This window comes from Myotis myotis, unplaced genomic scaffold (genome assembly GCF_014108235.1).
Source record: "Myotis myotis isolate mMyoMyo1 unplaced genomic scaffold, mMyoMyo1.p scaffold_m19_p_18, whole genome shotgun sequence".
NCBI lineage: Eukaryota > Metazoa > Chordata > Mammalia > Chiroptera > Vespertilionidae > Myotis > Myotis myotis.
In genome coordinates this window covers 33144658-33162778 of record NW_023416322.1, presented here as the reverse complement: position 1 = coordinate 33162778, position 18121 = coordinate 33144658, and the positions used below count along the sequence as shown (strand labels likewise).

At 43.8% G+C, this 18121-nt stretch overlaps 1 protein-coding gene across 9 annotated transcripts in view; it reads right to left on the bottom strand.

Annotated features, from left to right (window-relative positions):
- LOC118673634 (myomegalin-like) overlaps positions 1–18121 on the bottom strand; it is a 141694-nt gene that overhangs the window by 77628 nt on the left and 45945 nt on the right. For 8 of the 9 annotated variants that reach the window (XM_036344707.1, XM_036344706.1, XM_036344692.1 and 5 more), the window contains 3 exons: positions 4439–4515; positions 1598–1721; positions 1252–1427 (listed from right to left, as the gene is read on the bottom strand). In XM_036344707.1, the coding sequence (XP_036200600.1) occupies positions 1252–1427; positions 1598–1721; positions 4439–4515 (377 nt within the window). Of the gene's footprint in view, positions 1–1247; positions 1428–1597; positions 1722–4438; positions 4516–18121 lie in introns of those variants that run through there. The other variant, XM_036344700.1, reaches the window with a different exon arrangement.

Here is an 18121-nt window from a genome sequence, read left to right as displayed (position 1 = left end):
TATGTGTACCTTGTAGTACATTAGGTGCTGCCATGGAGCTACAGGAAGACAGATTTTTTTTTTAAATGATTAATTTGACTGGAAAGAGTCTGGGGAAAGCTCAGGAGAAGAGATTTTTGAAGACGGGTTATTTGCAGGCTCAGAAGGAGAGCTTGAACAGAGGAATGAAAGTATGAAGACACAAGTTATATTTGGGGAAGAGTCATTGGTAGAAAGAAGGGGGAAGGGCTGGGGCCGGGGGAGACAATGGCTGGAGAAGAGGCTGGACATTCAGGCTAGGATTAAGTTAAAAGACCGAAGGCCGTGTTGAAATATACAAACCATGGGTTCAAATAAACAGCTATTCCTTATCTACAACATGCAAGGCATATCTTGCTGTTTCTCTGGTAATGTTGAATTCTCCACTTCAAAACAGCTCTACATTATTAGATAGGAATGGACAGTAGAGGGGCAGGACCGGACGTGAAGAGAATAGTTAGAAGTTTTGCTGTAGCAACCTGGACAGTAGTGGCCTTAACAACTACCCAGTTACCTTTAGAAACAAATTCAAGTTCCTTATCATGGCGCACAAAGCTGGCACAATCAGACCCCTACTGTGAGCACAGCTTACCTCTCCCTGTCTTCCCCAGACCCTCTGCTCTAGTTACGTAGAACCACACGCAGGCCTTGAAATACGCCCTTCCCTCTGTCTCCCCGCCACAGTTTCTCCTTCGCACAGAACATTGCTCTTCCCCCCACGTCCTATGCTTTCTTCTAGCTTCTATCCATTCTTCAAAACTCAGCTCAGATCTCAGCTCCTCTAAGAAACCTTTAGTCCAGAAGAGATGACAATCCTCCATGTCCCCCAAGCATCCCCTGTTACTTCTGTCAGAGAACTAATTAAGACTGTGCAACATGATAAGAGAGCTGGGTCTTTCATCTGTAACCTTGGTGCTCAGCCCCGTGTCTGGAATGTAGCAGGTGCTCAGTAAATGTCTGTACAATCAGTAAATCCACATCTCTCGTTTGCCTCCGTGGGACCCTTGTTCTATTTATACCTACACAAGGCTCCCGATTGCCAACAAATGAGTTCTTTCCATGAATACCATTGAAGGCGCAACCCTAAAAAGAAAATCTTTGGTTGTGGGAGCCACCGAGTCTTAGAAATGGACACTGTAAGTCCTTAAAAGGGAAGAGTGCAGCTGCTATGTGACTCAGAACCTGGAGAACAGGCAAAAGGCAGGTGACAAATACAGCACCAAAGGCACCTACTTGTCCCTCTGGGCCAGGGCCTCCGTGTGTTGGTCGGGCTTGACCCGGTCTCCTGGTACATCTTCCCTGTCCTTGGTGACTCCCTTCAGTTTCTCCGAGAGCTCCAGGTTACACTCTTTCTCTGCTTCTACCAGAGCTGCCATCCGCGCAGCTTCATTCTTTGCTAGCCTGGATTCCTGCAAAAAGAACAAAAACTGAGAGACTGCGAAGTCCCCACCGAGGTTAAGAGCCCTAAAACACGGGGACACTCCATGCGTTTGGGGTGCATGAGAGGGGAGGAAAGGTGAATGCAGGGGCAGAGCAGTAGGGAGCAGGGCAGGGAGCCTGGGCCTGGGCCCCTGCTTACCTCCTGCAGAAGCTGGATCTTGTTCTCCAGGAGCTCATAGACATGCTGCGTCTCCTGCTGTCTCTCCTCAACCTGGCGCCGGAGCTCGGCCTCATTGTGGCTGCTGAGACTCTCCGCATCGGCACTGAAACCGCAGAGCACGGGCCAGTCAGAGCCAGTCCTGTCATTTAGCTCGTGAACCCATGTCGGCTGTTTCACACAGTGATGAATGAGGAGAAGAATGAAGACTTTTCCCCTCGGCGACTATTTTCAGAACTGCTTTTTCCAACCTTTCCAGGAACTCTTAAGTTTTTGTTGCTTGTCCATCAGAATACACTTGACTCCCTGGAGCAGGGGTGGGGAACCTTTATTCTGCCAAGCGCCATTTGGATATGTATAGCATCATTCGTGGGCCATACAAAATTATCAACGTAAACATTAGCCTGCTATATTTTCATCAAACATTTAACTAACTCACCCCTAATGCCTTGGCAGGGCCAGACCAGATCATTTTGAGGGCCTTCTACAGCCCGCGAGCCGGACCTTCCCCATCCCTGCCCTAGAGGCTTCATTATTCCTATAGCTTCCTGGGGGATCTTTCATTTGGAAGGTGAGTCACCATCAAACTGTTCAGAACTCAGCCTCCATGTCCACTATCTTCTGTCCAGGGACTCTTCCACTCAGGCTTATCCTCCCAGAGTGCTTTGCTAGTTCCCTGCCTTTCTTGCTATTTGAATTGCAAGTGTTCCTTTCACTGCTGGGACAGAAATCCCATTTGGACAGCCACAGAAATGCTCTCCTCCTTTATAGCCAGTAACTCCTAAATACCTGCCCTGCATCTGGGCTACCTGGCCAGCGTCCCATCCAGTTCTCCCTGCGGAGAGCAGACATTTAATCTACGGAGGCTTGGGGTTCTGGCCTAGCTTTGGTCCTCTGACGTCCTTAGGAATGAATGTCCAGGCGCTAAAGCGGGTCAGGTGTCACCAGCTTATTTTTAGCGAACAGCTGCCCGTGGATGTCTGAGGATTAGAAATTTGGGGGCAATATGAGGTGCTGAATGATCTTAATTCCGGTTTGGTTTTATTCCTGCTGTAAGTCATTTGTTGAGAACCATGGACCACCTTCTTGTTCTCAGAGCAGAGAGCACCATTGTACCTTCATAAATCAAAGCTACTCTACCCAAGCCGAGTGGTACTTTAATATTTGACCCAGAAGGCTGTGTCCATGGAGACCAAAGGGAGCTTTCCTAAAGATGACAGGATCCCTTAATTACTGGTGGACACTACTCAGTACTATCCAAAGGCTTTATGTAACTTGAGTCTCTGGGGGATAGAAGGGTCTTAGTTGTACAAGGGACACAAGTCAAAAGAATAACCCTAAGTAGAAAGACCCCTAAATAGGTAGACCTCAGAAGTCATCAACTTTTACTTTGACTCCATATTCTTTGATAAATGCAATAGACAAAAGCTAACTATAATATCTTGAGAATGGAAGTTATACATTTTCTGAGTAGCTCAGTTGGCCAGGAATTCCTGATTGAAGAGGCTACAGCTGTTGTGAAGTCAGAGGCGCTGAATTGATGCCAGAAGATGTGGGTTCTGCCACTCATTTGACAAGACTTTAATACCCTGTACCTTACTTTTTTCATTCCTAAAAATAGATAATGCCACCTAATTAAAAGCTGAAATGACATAAAAAAATTTTAAAGCATTACACAAATCTCAAAATCTATTACTCAATTGTTATTTTATGTTTTCCTAAAAGCTATCAGCTCACTTAATGCTTTAGTAAGTGTTTAATAACACCAGTATATTGTGTATTATTGAGTCTGGTTTTGAGTATTCTGACCTTGCTAGACTAGTCATCCTAAATGTCAAGAGAAGTAGCAATAGTAAGATTGACAGATCAGATTGAATGTAAACTGATCACAGGATACACTCTGAAAATTATTTTTAATGGCAATTTTAATAATACTTATCATTTAAAACTCAGTTTTTAAATTATAAAAACTATAAATTATAAAAGTAACTATTTTAACAACACAAAATTATTTAAAGAAAAAAAATCAAGTCTCCTTCCCATCACAAACTCCAATCTCACTCCCTTGATATAAGCATGTTAAAGGATTTGATATGAAATTCTCCAGTTTTCTTCCTATGCAGCATCAAACAAACACATATACACCAAGAGAGCACTGTTTGCCTTTACTCAAAGGGGCTGACACTATAAACATCACTCAGCACTTTTCCCCCTCACTTAGTCTGTCAGGGACTTCCCACCAGGATAGAGCTAACTCATGCTTTTTAATGACTGCATAATATTCCACAGTATGGTTAGGTCAAAATGCCTTCAACCATTGCTCTATTGATGCATAGTTGCTTCTAGGTTTTTGCCATTACAAATAATGATTCAGGAATTATCTTCACACATTTATCCTTTCATAGTCATGTTTTTATTTGTAAGTAATAGATTTAGATTTTTATTTGTAAGGAATACTTTTAAGGATTATTTGATCTGAGGAAATGCTTTTTTTTTTACTTAGATAGTGCCACATACCAAAAATGTGGCCACAATTCATACTCTCGTCAGCAGTGTATGAGCGAGCCCATTTTCCCCAAACTCTATGCCAGCCCTTGGTGTTATATCGGTAGATTATTGAATAGGAAGTTTGTAAACTTAGGTCTGGTGAATTTATTCGTCTATGGTGAGGTCTGTCAGATTTAGTAACAGAGCCCTGAATTAGACATGGCATCCAGATGCCAGATTCAGGGTAAGGAATTTGGTTTCAAATCTATTATTCTTGGGTTAGTGAGCCAGACTCTGGAAGGGACCAGAACTCATCTAGTGCAAACTACAACTCACCAAGTTTTATCCAGATGCTGTTTCTTGTCCTGGAGTTCTCGTTTCAGGCTCTCCACTTCAACCTTCAGCTCGATGTTCTGAAAAGCACACAGGCATGAATCATCATTACCTGCCTCAGACCCTCTACCCTGGAACCAGGTTCCTACTTGAACTTGCCTCGGTCCTCCACTTGTCATCTCAACTCAGCCCTCTTCCTGGCCCTTGACACAGCTGTGGATTCAGATGGTCAGTAACCTAGCCAATGACCACCGGACTGTAGGCCTCAGGACTTCCCCGGGGCTACTTAACCATCCTCCTCATCTGTCCCTCACCACCCCTGGTGCTGAGCACTGCCCAAGCCTGTTCGCTCTTTAATGCATTGACAGACGGAGTGTATATTAGAATATGTTTTTTCTTACCAACACAGGTGTGTTCCTGTAAACCAAAGTGCTGGATATAGGACTGTATTTTAAGTATACCTAGGAATTTAATTATTTAAAGAAATTGTGTGTGATGAGCATTTCTGAAAACAATACCCTGCCTTTATGATAAAATTGGACTTTCATAAAATTGCATTTGTTTAAGGTGACAGGAGATTCTGATGGCAAATGTATGAAGAGAACACTTCATTTGTATTGAGGTGAGGCAGCAACAAGTCAGATTTTGACAAACAGAAGAAGGAAATAAAAGCATCCCAAGTCAAATATGGACAAGGATTTGGTGAGAGCTTGTCCAGGAAGTGCCCAGGGCAGGGGAAGTGCCTTGGTATATGGTGAGGAGTGGGAAATCAGTACAGAAATCAGTTTACAACCAGTTTGTGAACGTCATGCTAAGAAGGCTGAATGGTAATCAGTAGAGAACAAGAACTCACTAGGGAGCTGCAGGCAAAATAGGGCCCCGGCCAGCTCTGTGCTGAGGAAGGAATTCAGGGTAGGTAGGCGTGAAGATGATGATGAGCCAAGAGGCAACTGACCAGAACAGGTGGGGACTGTCTGAGCCAGCGAAGCACAGGGAGGAAGACTCAAAAGACCTCTCAGAGGTAGACTCCACAGGACTCGAGGATTAGTGAGAGGCTCGATTAGACCAGAGGGAGGAGAGAGCCAATGCTGCGGTTTCTAGCCAGTGGGTGGCAACGCGCGTTAATGACTAAACCAGGGCACAGAAACAGGAGCAGGTTTGTGGGTGAGCCGATGGAGGGGTCTCTGCATTTTAGTTCAGGATGGGCTTTATTCAGGCTTCGAGCTGAGTGCACAGAAACGAATCCGTTCCTTCCCTGATGAAGTCCATTACACAGTATGAAGCAGGACGAGTTTTATTAATACTATGCTATGGGTTTCATCACAAGAGCTCCCATTTTCTCAGTGGTACAGGATGGTCCCACATTTTAAAAATAAGGAAACTGAAACCCAGAAGGGCTCCTCTTGAAGATAAAGCAATAACCGAATCCAGCATTCCACTCCAGCATTTCAGAGACCAGGCCAGGACACACTGCCAATCTCCCCTGACCTTGTGGAATGTGGTGAGCTATACAATTAGGGCATTCTTGAAAGATGTGGAGGCAGCAAGGAGAGTGGCCGAGAGCATAGGCCCTGCAGGTGAGAAGAGGGCCTGGCAAGTCACCCGCCCTCCCTAAGAGCCCCGACCTCCTCATCGATCAAGGGGAGGATCGTAATGGTTCCTCGCTCATAACAATATTCGGAAGACTAAGTGAAATAATGCGCAAAAAGCACACGCGTGGTGCCTGGTGTGCAGTAAGCATTCAAGAAATATTATCTATTATCAACTATAAAACCAATTTACCCTGTCTGACTAGGGGAGTTAAAGTTCCCAGCCATAACCACATTTTAAACTAGTATAATGTCATAGAAAGAAAAATAAATGATTATACCGAAGGTGGGCTATCCCAGACCCTGCACGCAAATACATATCCAATCCGCACATTCTTCATGGTAGCTTTATCCTTCTAAGTTAAGTAGGAAAGAGAATTGAAAAGGAGGGAAAGCAAAAAGTAAATGAGGAAAGATAAAGAATAGATTACTTCTCTAGGCCTTAGTATTATGTCTGTTCAATCAAACAGACGGTTAAATTTATGTCTCACACAGAACTGCTGAAATAGCTTCAGCATCACAGATTAGATCTGAAATCTTATGATCACTGATTCCAGCAGATCAAAGTCATTTCACAGGTGATACAAAATCTTACCACACGGAAATACAAGTACATTCCAATTTAAAGTGTTAAGGTCTAGCCCAGGGGTGGGCAAACTTTTTGACTCGAGGGCCACAATGGGTTCTTAAACTGGACCGGAGGGCCGGAACAAAAGCATGGATGGAGTGTTTGTGTGAACTAATATAAATTCAAAGTAAACATCATTACATAAAAGGGTACGGTCTTTTTTTTTTTTTTTTTTAGTTTTATTCATTTCAAACGGCCGGATCCGGCCCGCGGGCCGTAGTTAGCCCACGGCTGGTCTAGCCCCTCTACAACCTATTTTTGCAGAAAAATCACTGCCTAGTTACACAGAGTTTAATCAGACTTTCTCTATGTCAGTAGCTTGTTTTGTTTCTGGGAACATCACTTGACCAGAGCCTTCCCAGCAATCCACATGAAACATGGGATTCCGCTGAATCGATTCCCACCCTGATTTTTACTGCAAAATTCAGCATAGAATTGGGTTAAGAGCAGCCAGCAGCAACAAATTACCTGACTCCTTTTCAAGGCTTCGGTGTTAACTCTATTCATTGATCTTCGCTTATATAATCCAAAATACGGTTCTAACTTTTAAAAATTAGAAGAGTTTCAAATTTATGTCCCAGTAGAAGCCATGGCACAGCAAATCCTAAAAGAACAACCTACCCCCCTTTTTAAAAAAAGAAAAATGGCTTTATCTGGCCAATTAAAAAAAAAAAAGCTCTTAAAGCAAAATGTATCAATCTTTTCAGCATTAGACCAGAAGCATCATTACCCATTATATTAAGGAGGTCAAGAGTTTACAGACTGCCTCCCATAGAAATTCCACATTTCTAGGAGTTGGGGAGAGACGTTCAAATTGAAGACGTGTGATCACAGCCAGCCGTGTGAGTGGGTCAGCTCTGACTCTTGCAGGCCCTTGTCCTGCACATTTAGCAACACACTCTTAGTGTAAAAGGACTTTAGAGACCCTGTGGGGAATAACGACGATGTCTAATATGTATTTCTTATACTCAGTATGCTTGCAATCCAGTTGAGGGAAGAAGAGCAAAATTCCAAGATATGGATTAAAAAATGCTAATGGTGATCATTGGTAAGGGAGTTCATATATAACCTAACCCAAAGAGGCTGACTGGGCAAGAAAGAGAAGGGTGGACACCACTGTAGGTAAGGAAATATGGTATTAAGTTGAAATTGCTATATAATCCACAATGTACAAGTACCATTCAGGAGCACAGTCATTTCAAGCATAAATATTTGACACTATAAAGTTCTAGAGTCACTTTTTAAAATTTTACCCATTGGCTGATGAGTGGATAAAGAAAATGTGGTATGGCCATACAATGGAATATTATTTGGCCATTAGGAGAAATGATATATACAGCATGGGTGAACCTTGAACACATTATATTAAGTGAATGAAGTCAGTCACAAAAAAACCTTGTGCTAAAGCCCGTGATACCAAACCTGGATTTAATACCTGAACTAAGTTCCCTTTCAAATTCTCCCAGAAACATAATTTAATCAACCAGTCTGGAATTTTCTGCTCAACACCCATGAGGTAATCTATCACATGGGCCCGCACCATGCCCCATATTGAGAAGAGGCAATCTGCAGGATAAAAACCCTTGCTGTCCCCCAGCTCCCAAAAGAAAATGTCAGTGGTCTAAAAATAGTCTTTTCCTTTTATCAGCTCCCTTCCCTCCCCTTCTTCCTGTAAAAAGCTTTCATTTTGTACAACCCCAGGATCATCCCTCTAGTTGCTAGGCGGGACGCTGCCTGACTCATGAGTCACTTAATAAAGCCAGTGAGATCTTCAAATGTACTGGGTTGGTTTTGTTTTTTAACAGCCCTTAGACCCTATGATACAGGAAAGACTTTACTCAGAGGTGAAATTTCTGCCTTTCTAGATTCCAAGTTCACTGTCTCCTACTAGCGCAGTTAAGCCCCACAGTAGACACCTAGGTTGCCCCAACATGTGACAAGCATCCTTCATTGCCAGGGAAAGGACAGCAGAGCAGTGTCCACAGTCTCTGTACCCAGAGGACTCTATGCGGCCAGGGCACTTCCCGGCCAGAGCCTGCTTTAATGTCCAGGCCCCCAAAGGGATGGAAAAAACCCAAGTGGAAAATTTCAGGTCATACAATACATAATACAAGGATCCACATCCAAATGGCAAAGTTTCTCTATTCAGGTCTCTCCTTCAAGCACAACCCATGTCAGTCCTTCGTAGGGGCCTGAAAACAATACCATTCTCTTCCCAGCCCAAGCAGACAAACACAGTCACATCCGAAAAAACACTGAGCTGTGAATGAGTTGGAAGGCGGTACGGAGGTCAGATGTATGAACAGACACAGGGGAGAGAGAGAAAGAAGGAGAAAGGGTGCTCACCGGGCAGAAGACAGGGTGACTGTGAGATGGTAGATTTGTTTACTTCTTTTTTGATCAAATATTTATGAAGCACCAACTTTGGATGTGCAAGATACTCTAACAGGTACTAGAAAGAACGAGGAGACACAATCACAGTCCTCGGGGAATTTACAGCCTATGGGGGCAATTAAGCAGATGATTACAGTCGAGTGTGATAAACAGAAGGGATGTAGAATCAGATAGTGTACAGAAACGCACACACATGGCAGCTGTAAACAGCAGCAGATACACAAATTAATAGAGGCCCATAATGCAATTCCAGCTTTCGCCTCCAGAGAAACATGCCTAGACCCAACTCAACACATGTCAGACCTTGGGCTGCCCTTCCTCTCGGCTCCCTAGTCCTAATGTTTTAAGGGGTGAGAGACATGAGTCTGAAACTACCGCACTGCCAAGGGGAAAGAAAGAATCTGGTACTTAGGGCAGCATATGGTACAAGGCAAAGAGTGTAGCCTTCAGGACTGAAGTACTAGCTCGCTCACATTCTATTAGGTTGAATCACAGGAAAGTACAGATCTTCAGCCACTTTTCACAGTTCCACATAGTTCCATACAGTTCAACCTCTGTATTCTAGGGGTAAATTGCTTAACCCAAGTTTTTGTTTTTTCAAGTGCTAATAACTACCTTTCTGGAATATTGTGAAAATTAAATGAGAAAATTCAGTGAAAATATCTGACACAGAGTAGGTGTTAGGGGCAGAAATAGAATATTGGAAACCAACTATAACTATAAGAAATATTAATCATGCTCTGTTAACCATGATTGTTCTTTTCTGATTAGAGAAAGCACATTTTTACCTGGCTGAGAGTTGTACACCCTGGAATATGGGAGCTAACATCCGAATGCAGTCCATCCTCCTGTTTGGAGAACTGTCTATCATTATGGAAAGATTTATGACCTCGTAGCTGAAACAATACAGTCCCAGAGGCACTTTACAACCGCCCCTCCCCCCCATCACCTGTAATCTGGTGCCGGGGCGCCCCCGGAGACACTTGCCCTCTGAGAATCCCCTCCAGCCCGCATGACTTGTAACCTGTATTGATCATCCCATGCCCACTTCCCCATGCCTGTAATTCCTACTTTTCCACGTAATCTTCGTCCTTCTACCCAATATAAGCAGCTGGCTTATGGGGGGCTGCAGGGCAGATTTTTGTGGGTGACCTGCTGCTCTCCCACACTGCCGGCATTACTGGAATAAATGCTCATATATGATTCAACCCCATTTCTGCTTAATTGGCTCAAGTAGTGACAGGCAGCCCAGACCCCTCGGTTGTCTGGTTACATAATCTGGTGAAATGTTAGTTTCCCCACAGGTAGTAAGATGCATGAGTCATAAGAAAGAGAGAGCTATTTCTGGTCAACACTAACTGTAGGAACCCAAGAAAATTAAAATGAGATGACTAAGATGATGGGGAAGCTGTGGATGTTGGGGGGCAGGAGGTATATGGGAAATCTCTGTATATTTGGCTCAATTTTGCTGTGAACTTAAAATTGCTCTAAAAATAAAGTCTATTACAAAGTGGGGGGGGGGATTGGGGTGTCTGGGGCTTGTTCAGTTAGACTGAGCTCAGAGGTCTTCGTATACACACTGCTTTGGTGTCCACACTGCTCTACACTTCAACTGTCCCCCGTGGCCACTCTGTTAAAATCTTGGTTGAGTCCCTGAAGCCTCTGTTGATCTGGCAAGTGAGAAACTGTACATAAATACCAATGATCTCAGTGTTTCTCTCCCTCCCAGAACATTCCGTAGCTGGACGCATCTCTCTCACTTGGCTGGAGCCTCTGGGTCCACAAATAGGCCTGGCGGGGCTTAATTTAGCAAAGTGCAGGCCTCCTGAGAAAGCCGGGGCGAGGCGAGAGCCCTGCAATCCCCAGGCCACCTGTGTGCAGACAGGAGCCCAGCCCCACGCACGGGGCTGAGAGGGAGATGCTCAGAATGACTTGTGTCCTCAGCTAGTCTGGAAGGGGAGCTCAGGGAACCATCCTGAGCTCTGCCTGGCTTCTCTCTGGGCAGCAGGTTTAGAACTGAAAGTAACAAAGTAGAAATTGACTATGAAGTTAAAAAATATAACAACTGGCCCTAACCGGTTTGGCTCAGTGGATAGAGCATCAGCCTATGGACTGAAGGATCCCGGGTTCGATTCCGGTCAAGGGCATGTACCTTGGTTGCGGGCACATCCCCAGTAGGGAGTGTGCAGGAGGCAGCTGATCGATGTTACTCTCTCATTGATGTTTCTAACTCTCTATCCCTCTCCCTTCCTCTCTGTAAAAAATCAATAAAATATATTTTAAAAAAATATATAACAACTGTATTAATTTTTCTATAGATAAATTGGTGCACAGGAAACATACAGCCTACTAAATGTTTTTAAATGATTTGTGCTGCCCAGTCAGAGTGGTTTAGTGGTTGAGCGTTGACCTATGAACCAGGAGGTCACAGTTTGATTCCAAATCAGGGCACATGCCTGGTATTGGGGTTCAGTCCCCAGTAGCGGGCATGCAGGAGGCAGCCGATCAATGATTCTCTCCCATCATTGATGTTTCTTTTTTTTTTTTTTTTTTTTTTTTTTTTAATTAAATCTTTATTGTTCAGATTATTACATTTGTTCCTCTTTTTTCCCCCCCATAACTCCCCTCCTCCCAGTTCCCGCCCCACCCTCCGCCCTCACTCCCCACCCACTGTCCTCATCCATAGGTGCACGATTTTTGTCCAGTCTCTTCCCGCATCTCCCACACCCCTTTCCCCCCCAGGAATAGTCAGTCCATTCCCTTTCTATGTCCCTGATTCTATTCAACAGTTCATTCTGTTCATCAGATTATTTATTCACTTGATTCTTAGATTCACTTGTTGATAGATGCATATTTGTTGTTCATAATTTGTATCTTTACCTTTTTCTTCCTCTTCCTCTTCTTAAAGGATACCTTTCAGCATTTCATATAATCCTGGTTTGGTGGTGATGAACTCCTTTAGCTTTTCCTTATCTGTGAAGCTCTTTATCTGACCTTCAATTCTGAATGATAGCTTTGCTGGATAAAGTAATCTTGGTTGTAGGTTCTTGGCATTCATCACTTTGAATATTTCTTGCCACTCCCTTCTGGCCTGGAAAGTTTTTTGTTGAGAAATCAGCTGACAGTCGTATGGGTATTCCCTTGTAGGTAACTGAGTTTCTTTCTCTTGCTGCTCTTAAGAGTCTCTCTTTATCTTTTGCTCTTGGCATTTTAATTATGATGTGTCTTGGTGTGGTCCTCTTTGGATTCCTTTTGTTTGGGGTTCTCCGCGCTTCCTGGACCTGTAAGTCCATTTCTTTCACCAGGTGGGGGAAGTTTTCTGTCATTATTTCTTCAAATAGGTTTTCAATATCTTGCTCTCTCTCATCTTCTGGCACCCCTATAATTCTGATGTTGGTACGCTTGAAGCTGTCCCAGAGGCTCCTTACACTATGCTCGCATTTTTGGATTCTTTTTTCATTTTGCTTTTCCGGTTGGGTGTTTTTTGCTTCCTCGCATTTCAAATCATTGACTTGATTCTTGCGCTCCTCTGGTCTGCTGTCAGGAGTCTGTATAATATTCGTTATTTCAGTCCGTGTATGCTTAATTTCTAGTTGGTTCCCCAATATAAGATCGAGGGTCTTATTAGTTTTCTTGTAGATCTCATTAAGTTTATCGGCGGCTTCTAAACAGTTCTTGAGAGACCTTAAAAGTGTGGTTCTGAACTCTATATCTTCCATTGACAATTTTGTCCTGTTTCTTTGTCTCCGCATTTTGTTATGCTTCCTTGGTGCACCCCCTAGTGGTCTTTGTTCGCAGTCTTATAGTTAAATCTTGATTGTTGTAGCTAATTCCAGGGAGGGTTTGACCTCCAGGCCAAGTGGCTATGAGAATCAGCTGTGTCAGCAGTGAGAGAACTTCTGTCCTCTAGGGAGGTGCTAATCTAGCCTTTGCCTGAGGCTATCCGGCAAATGCCTGTGTGCAGGGCTTGGGCAGGGCGGGTCGCACAGGATCAACAGGGTGGGCCAGAGAGAGCAGTTATGGCGGCTCTCAGTCCTGTCCCCAGGGGCTCTGCCTCTCTGAGTCCCAGCACCCGCTGCAAAGCTCAGAGAGAAAGCTGCACTCGCTCTGACCGAAGCCAGACAGTCCTGCTTCTCCCGTTTGAGTCTGGGTCCCTAAAGACTCGCCTGTATCTGGAGCTCAGAGTCTGCGACTCCCTCCCGATTGAAAACGCCAACCGCGCCCTCCGCCGCCAGCCCGCTCCGCGCACTCCGCACCTCAGAATTTGACTTCAGCACTGCGCCTCCTCTGAGTGTCCGTATGAGTTTCTCTTTCCTCCTAGTTGTAGGACTTCCACTCAGCCAGCGTTCCTGTGGTTCTGGGTGATGTCCCTTCCGTTTTTTGGTTTCACTTTTGAAGTAGTTGTTCAAAGCAGCAAACTCCGGCGTTAACCTATGCCGCCATCTTGGTTCCTCTCTCGAGAAAAAGCATTGATGTTTCTATCTCTTTCTCCCTCTCGCTTCCTCTCTGAAATCGATAAAAATAGATTTTTAAAAAAGTGTCCAGGTTGTCTAACGTGATCTGACATTTATCCCCAAATTCAGCTCACTTGCTTTTATTTTTCAAAAAGGACAGAGCCACTGATTGGTGTCCTGCAAAGTGCAGGACGGTGTTTCTTACCCTGAAGCTTACACTCCACACTGGAATCTAAGCTGCTCCTCCTGGAAAGCCTAGCTGTGTCCTGCAGCCAGGCCCTCTGATCAGTGCCTGAGCTTCTGTTTGGGATCAGGCACAGCACTTAAGACTGTAGGTTCTACAGCTCTGCCATCCAGGGCGGCGGCCACAGGCCACATGTAGCTACTGAACCCCTGAGATGTGACCAGTCCAACCTGAGATATGCTGTAAGGACTTCAAAGACTCCGTACACACTGATTGCAAAGGCCAACCACAACGAAAGAATATACACTCTCGATTTTTAAATATTCATTTCATGCCAAAGTAATATTTTAAAGACATTATTAACATTAATTTCACTTTTTTAAAAAAACTTTTCTTTTAATATGACCACTAGAAATTTCTAAATTTCGTCTGTGGCTCACATTGTATTTCTACTGGACAGCACTGCTCTATAAGATGTTAGGAGGAAGGTGTACTAGCTCTCGGTACATCACACAGAAAACGCTCTGCCCTGTATTACACTGATCCTGTGGTACAGGAGAATCTTAGCGTTTCATGGGATGATGGCATTCAGCAACCAATAAAACACAGACGTGACTCCAGCTCATTATAAGTGAAGCAAAACGAGACGAGTGGTAGCAAGCATGGCACTGAGGAGGGGTCAGGTCCCAGGCCTACTCAAACTATGTTCAGGCACTACGACGAGTATCAGGAGGACAAGGACCCCTCTATTCTCTCACCACTGTATCCCCACTGTTGTTAGCACAGTGCCCATACATAGAAGATGATCACATCTTTATCAGATGAGTGAATTTGTTCAAAATAAAACAGAACTCACTCTTTTTTGAGGGTGGGGGTGGGGATTAATCCTCATCCAAGAATATTTTTCCCATTGATCTTTTAGAGAGAGTGGAAGAGAGAGGGAAAGACAGAGAGAAACATCAATGTGAGAGAAACCCATTGATAGGCTGCCTCCTGTACATGCCCTAAACAGGGCCCGGGCCAGGGAGGAGCCTGCAACCAAGGTATATGCCCTTGACCAGAATCAAACCCGGGGACCCTTTGGTCCGCAGGCTCATGCTCTATCTACTGAGCCAATCTGGCTAGGCCAGAGCCCATTCTTAAGCAATTCTTACTGTCAAGAATTTCTTCTTTTTTTTCTTTTAGAAATTTTTTATTGTTGAAAGTATTACTTATGTCTCCTTTTTCCCTCATTGACCTCTTCCTGGCTGCTCCCACCCCCCAGCACAGGCCCTCACCCCCCTACTGTCTGTGTCCATTGGTGATGCGTGTATGCATGCATACAAGTCCTTTGATTGATCTCTTACGCCCCCCCCCCCCCACAAGAATTTCTTCTTCTTACCTATTTCATTCCTCAATGTGTTTGCCCTCTATTTCTGCCAACCTTTCTCTTGGAGAGGCTGCTGGGTTCCGGGAAGAGATGAGGGTTCTCCTCCAAAGCACAGCTCCTGGGCCTCCCAGGTGGAGGAGATAGCAAAGGATGCAAAGATGTCTGCTCTTCCTCTTTTTCTGCACAGATTAGCCTCCCTTGCAACCTTCAGGGTGTTTGCAAACAATTAACACACACTTTCTGAGCTTCTGTTATAGGCTCAACAATGTTGAAGATTATGTTGAAGGCTACAGAGGAAGTTTGAGATCAATCCACCCCACAAAGTGTTTATAATCCAAAAGGAGGGACAAGGACTGTACATGTGGAAAGATAGTTGGCAGCCAGGAATTCAATAACATTGGCCAAATAATGCATCTCGACTGTAGTTGCTGGAAGAGCACAGAGAGTGAAAGAGGATTTCAGGCAGTGTGATAAGGACAGGCCCACCTGAGCAGGTAGAATCTGAGTTGGACTCTGAAACCTGAGAAAGGTTTAGATAAGCAGAGAAAATGGATAGGGCTATTCCAGGTGTGAACGAGGATATGTCAGCAGGGATTAGCACACATGAGGGAGAGTGACTCACTCTAGGAGCATGTTTGAAAATACACAGTGGGAGAATAAGCTTGCTTTTTTTCCCTTTTAAAAAAAATTTATTGTTTAAAGTATTACAAGCTTGCTTTTTACTTCCTTGAGAATACTGAAATGCTAGAAGAAAACTCTTGACAGTCTTCTCCAACTGTATCTGTCCGTCCACAGGCATCTAAGCTCACATACTCTGTCTCTCCACTTGTGACCACAGGCCAACTATCCATGCTCCCACCTAAAGCCAAACATCCCATTTATGCATTGCCTCTCAAAAGAACCATCCAGAAACTCTCTCCTTCTCTTCACCAATATTTCACGTTCTACTGGAAAATTCCATTGGTATACAAACATGCTATTATTCATCTATCTTTTTAAAAAAGTCTTCTATAAACCCCTTACTGGTGACTGTCCAATTTCTTTGTCCTCCTTTGCAAGAAAACTCCTAAATAGGACCTGTTGTACTCATTGAGCCCAATTCTTTTCCTCTCAGTTTCTGTTATTCTTTCTGCGATCAGGCTTTGCCTCCACCAGTCCATCAAACTACTCTAAGCAAGATCACTAGTGACATCTGTGTTGTTCAATCCGAAGATCAATTCTTTAAAAAAAAATTTTAAATTGATTTCAGAGAGGAAAAGAGAGGGAGAGAGAGATAGAAACATTAATGATGAGAAAGAATCATTGATTGGCTGCCTCCTGCACACCCCCTACTGGGAATCGAGCCCACAACCACAAAAATGGCATATGCCCTGACTGGGAATCAAACCGTGACCTCTTGAGTCATAGGACAATGCTCAACCACTGAGCCATGCAGGCCAAGCTAAAGGTCAATTCTTAGTCATCATATTACTTGAGCTATCAGCGGCAGTTCAAAAGGTTGATCCCACCCTCTTCCATTATATACTTTCTTTCTTTTTAAAAAAATATATTTTTGTTGATCTCAGAGAGGAAGGGAGACAGAAACATCAATAATGAGAGACAATCGTTGATCAGCTGCCTCCCGTACACCCCCCACTGGGGATCGAGCCCAAAACCCCAGGGCATGTTCCTCCGACCAGGAATTGAACCATAACCTTCTGGTTCATAGATTGACACTCAACTGGCTGGGCCATTATATACTTTCTTTACTTGGTTTCCATGACTCCAGACTCTTGGTTTTCTTCCCACTTCACCAATCACATCTTTCCTATCTCCTTTGTTGGTTCTTCTATTAATGTTTGAGTGACCCAGGGTTGTCTTTGGTCCTTTTCTCTTCCCTGTTGGTAGTTCTAACTCCCTGGTGATCTTATACAGCTTTAAATACTATTTATATGCTGACAACACCCAAATTTTATATCTCCAGTCCAATGCATTATCCATAATAAATTGGATAAATAAAACTTCAGACATAAATTCAACTGCTTGCTTGATATTTCCACTGGAAATGTCCAACAAATATCCCAAACAGAGAATGTCCAAAATTGAAATCCCACTCCCCACCCTCACACCTGCTCCACATATAGCCTTCCCAGTTTTAATTATGGCAACTCCATCCTTCCAGTTGCTTGGGCTTTGACCCTGGAGTCTTTCTTAATTCCTTTTTTCCTCTCATATTCAACATCCATCCCTTCATCAGCAAATCCTCCTCGTGCTACCTTCACCATCTCTCCCCCCATCAACTGCTATTACCTTGGTCTGATCACCATTACCTCCTATGTGGATTACTACAATCAATAGCTTCCCAGCAGCCTTTCCTGGCTTCTACCTTTTCCCTTCTACAGCCTTTTCTCAATATCATAACCACAATGATCTTTAAATTTTTTTTTATTTTTTCAATTATAGTTTACACTCAATATTATTCTGTATTAGTTTCAGATGTACAGAATAGTGGTTAGATAATCATGTACTTTAGAGAGTGATCCCCCAGATATTTCAAGTACCCACCTGGCACCATACATAGTTATTTGATATTACTGACTATATTCCCTGTGCTGTCATTTACATCTCTGTGACTATTCTGTAACTACCAATTTGTACTTCTTAATCTCTTCACCTGTTTCACCCAGTTCCCCAATTCTACTCCCCTCTGCCAACTGTCAGTCCACAGAGATCTTTTCAAAATTCAGATAGAACTCTCATTTATTAGGTCACTGCTCTGTTCAAAACCTTTAAATGGCTTCCCTTATCAATAAGAGTTAAAGCCAAAGTCTTTACAATTATCTATGAGGGCCTATCTGATCTGCATCAGCTCCACTACCTCTAGGGCAGCGGTTCTCAACCTGTGGGTCGCGACCCTTTTGGGGGTCGAACGACCCTTTCATAGGGGTCGCCTAAGACCATCGGAAAACACATATATAATTACATATTGTTTTTGTGATTAATCACCATGCTTTAATTATGTTCAATTTGTAACAATGAAATTGGGGGTCACCACAACATGAGGAACTGTATTAACAGGTCACGGCATT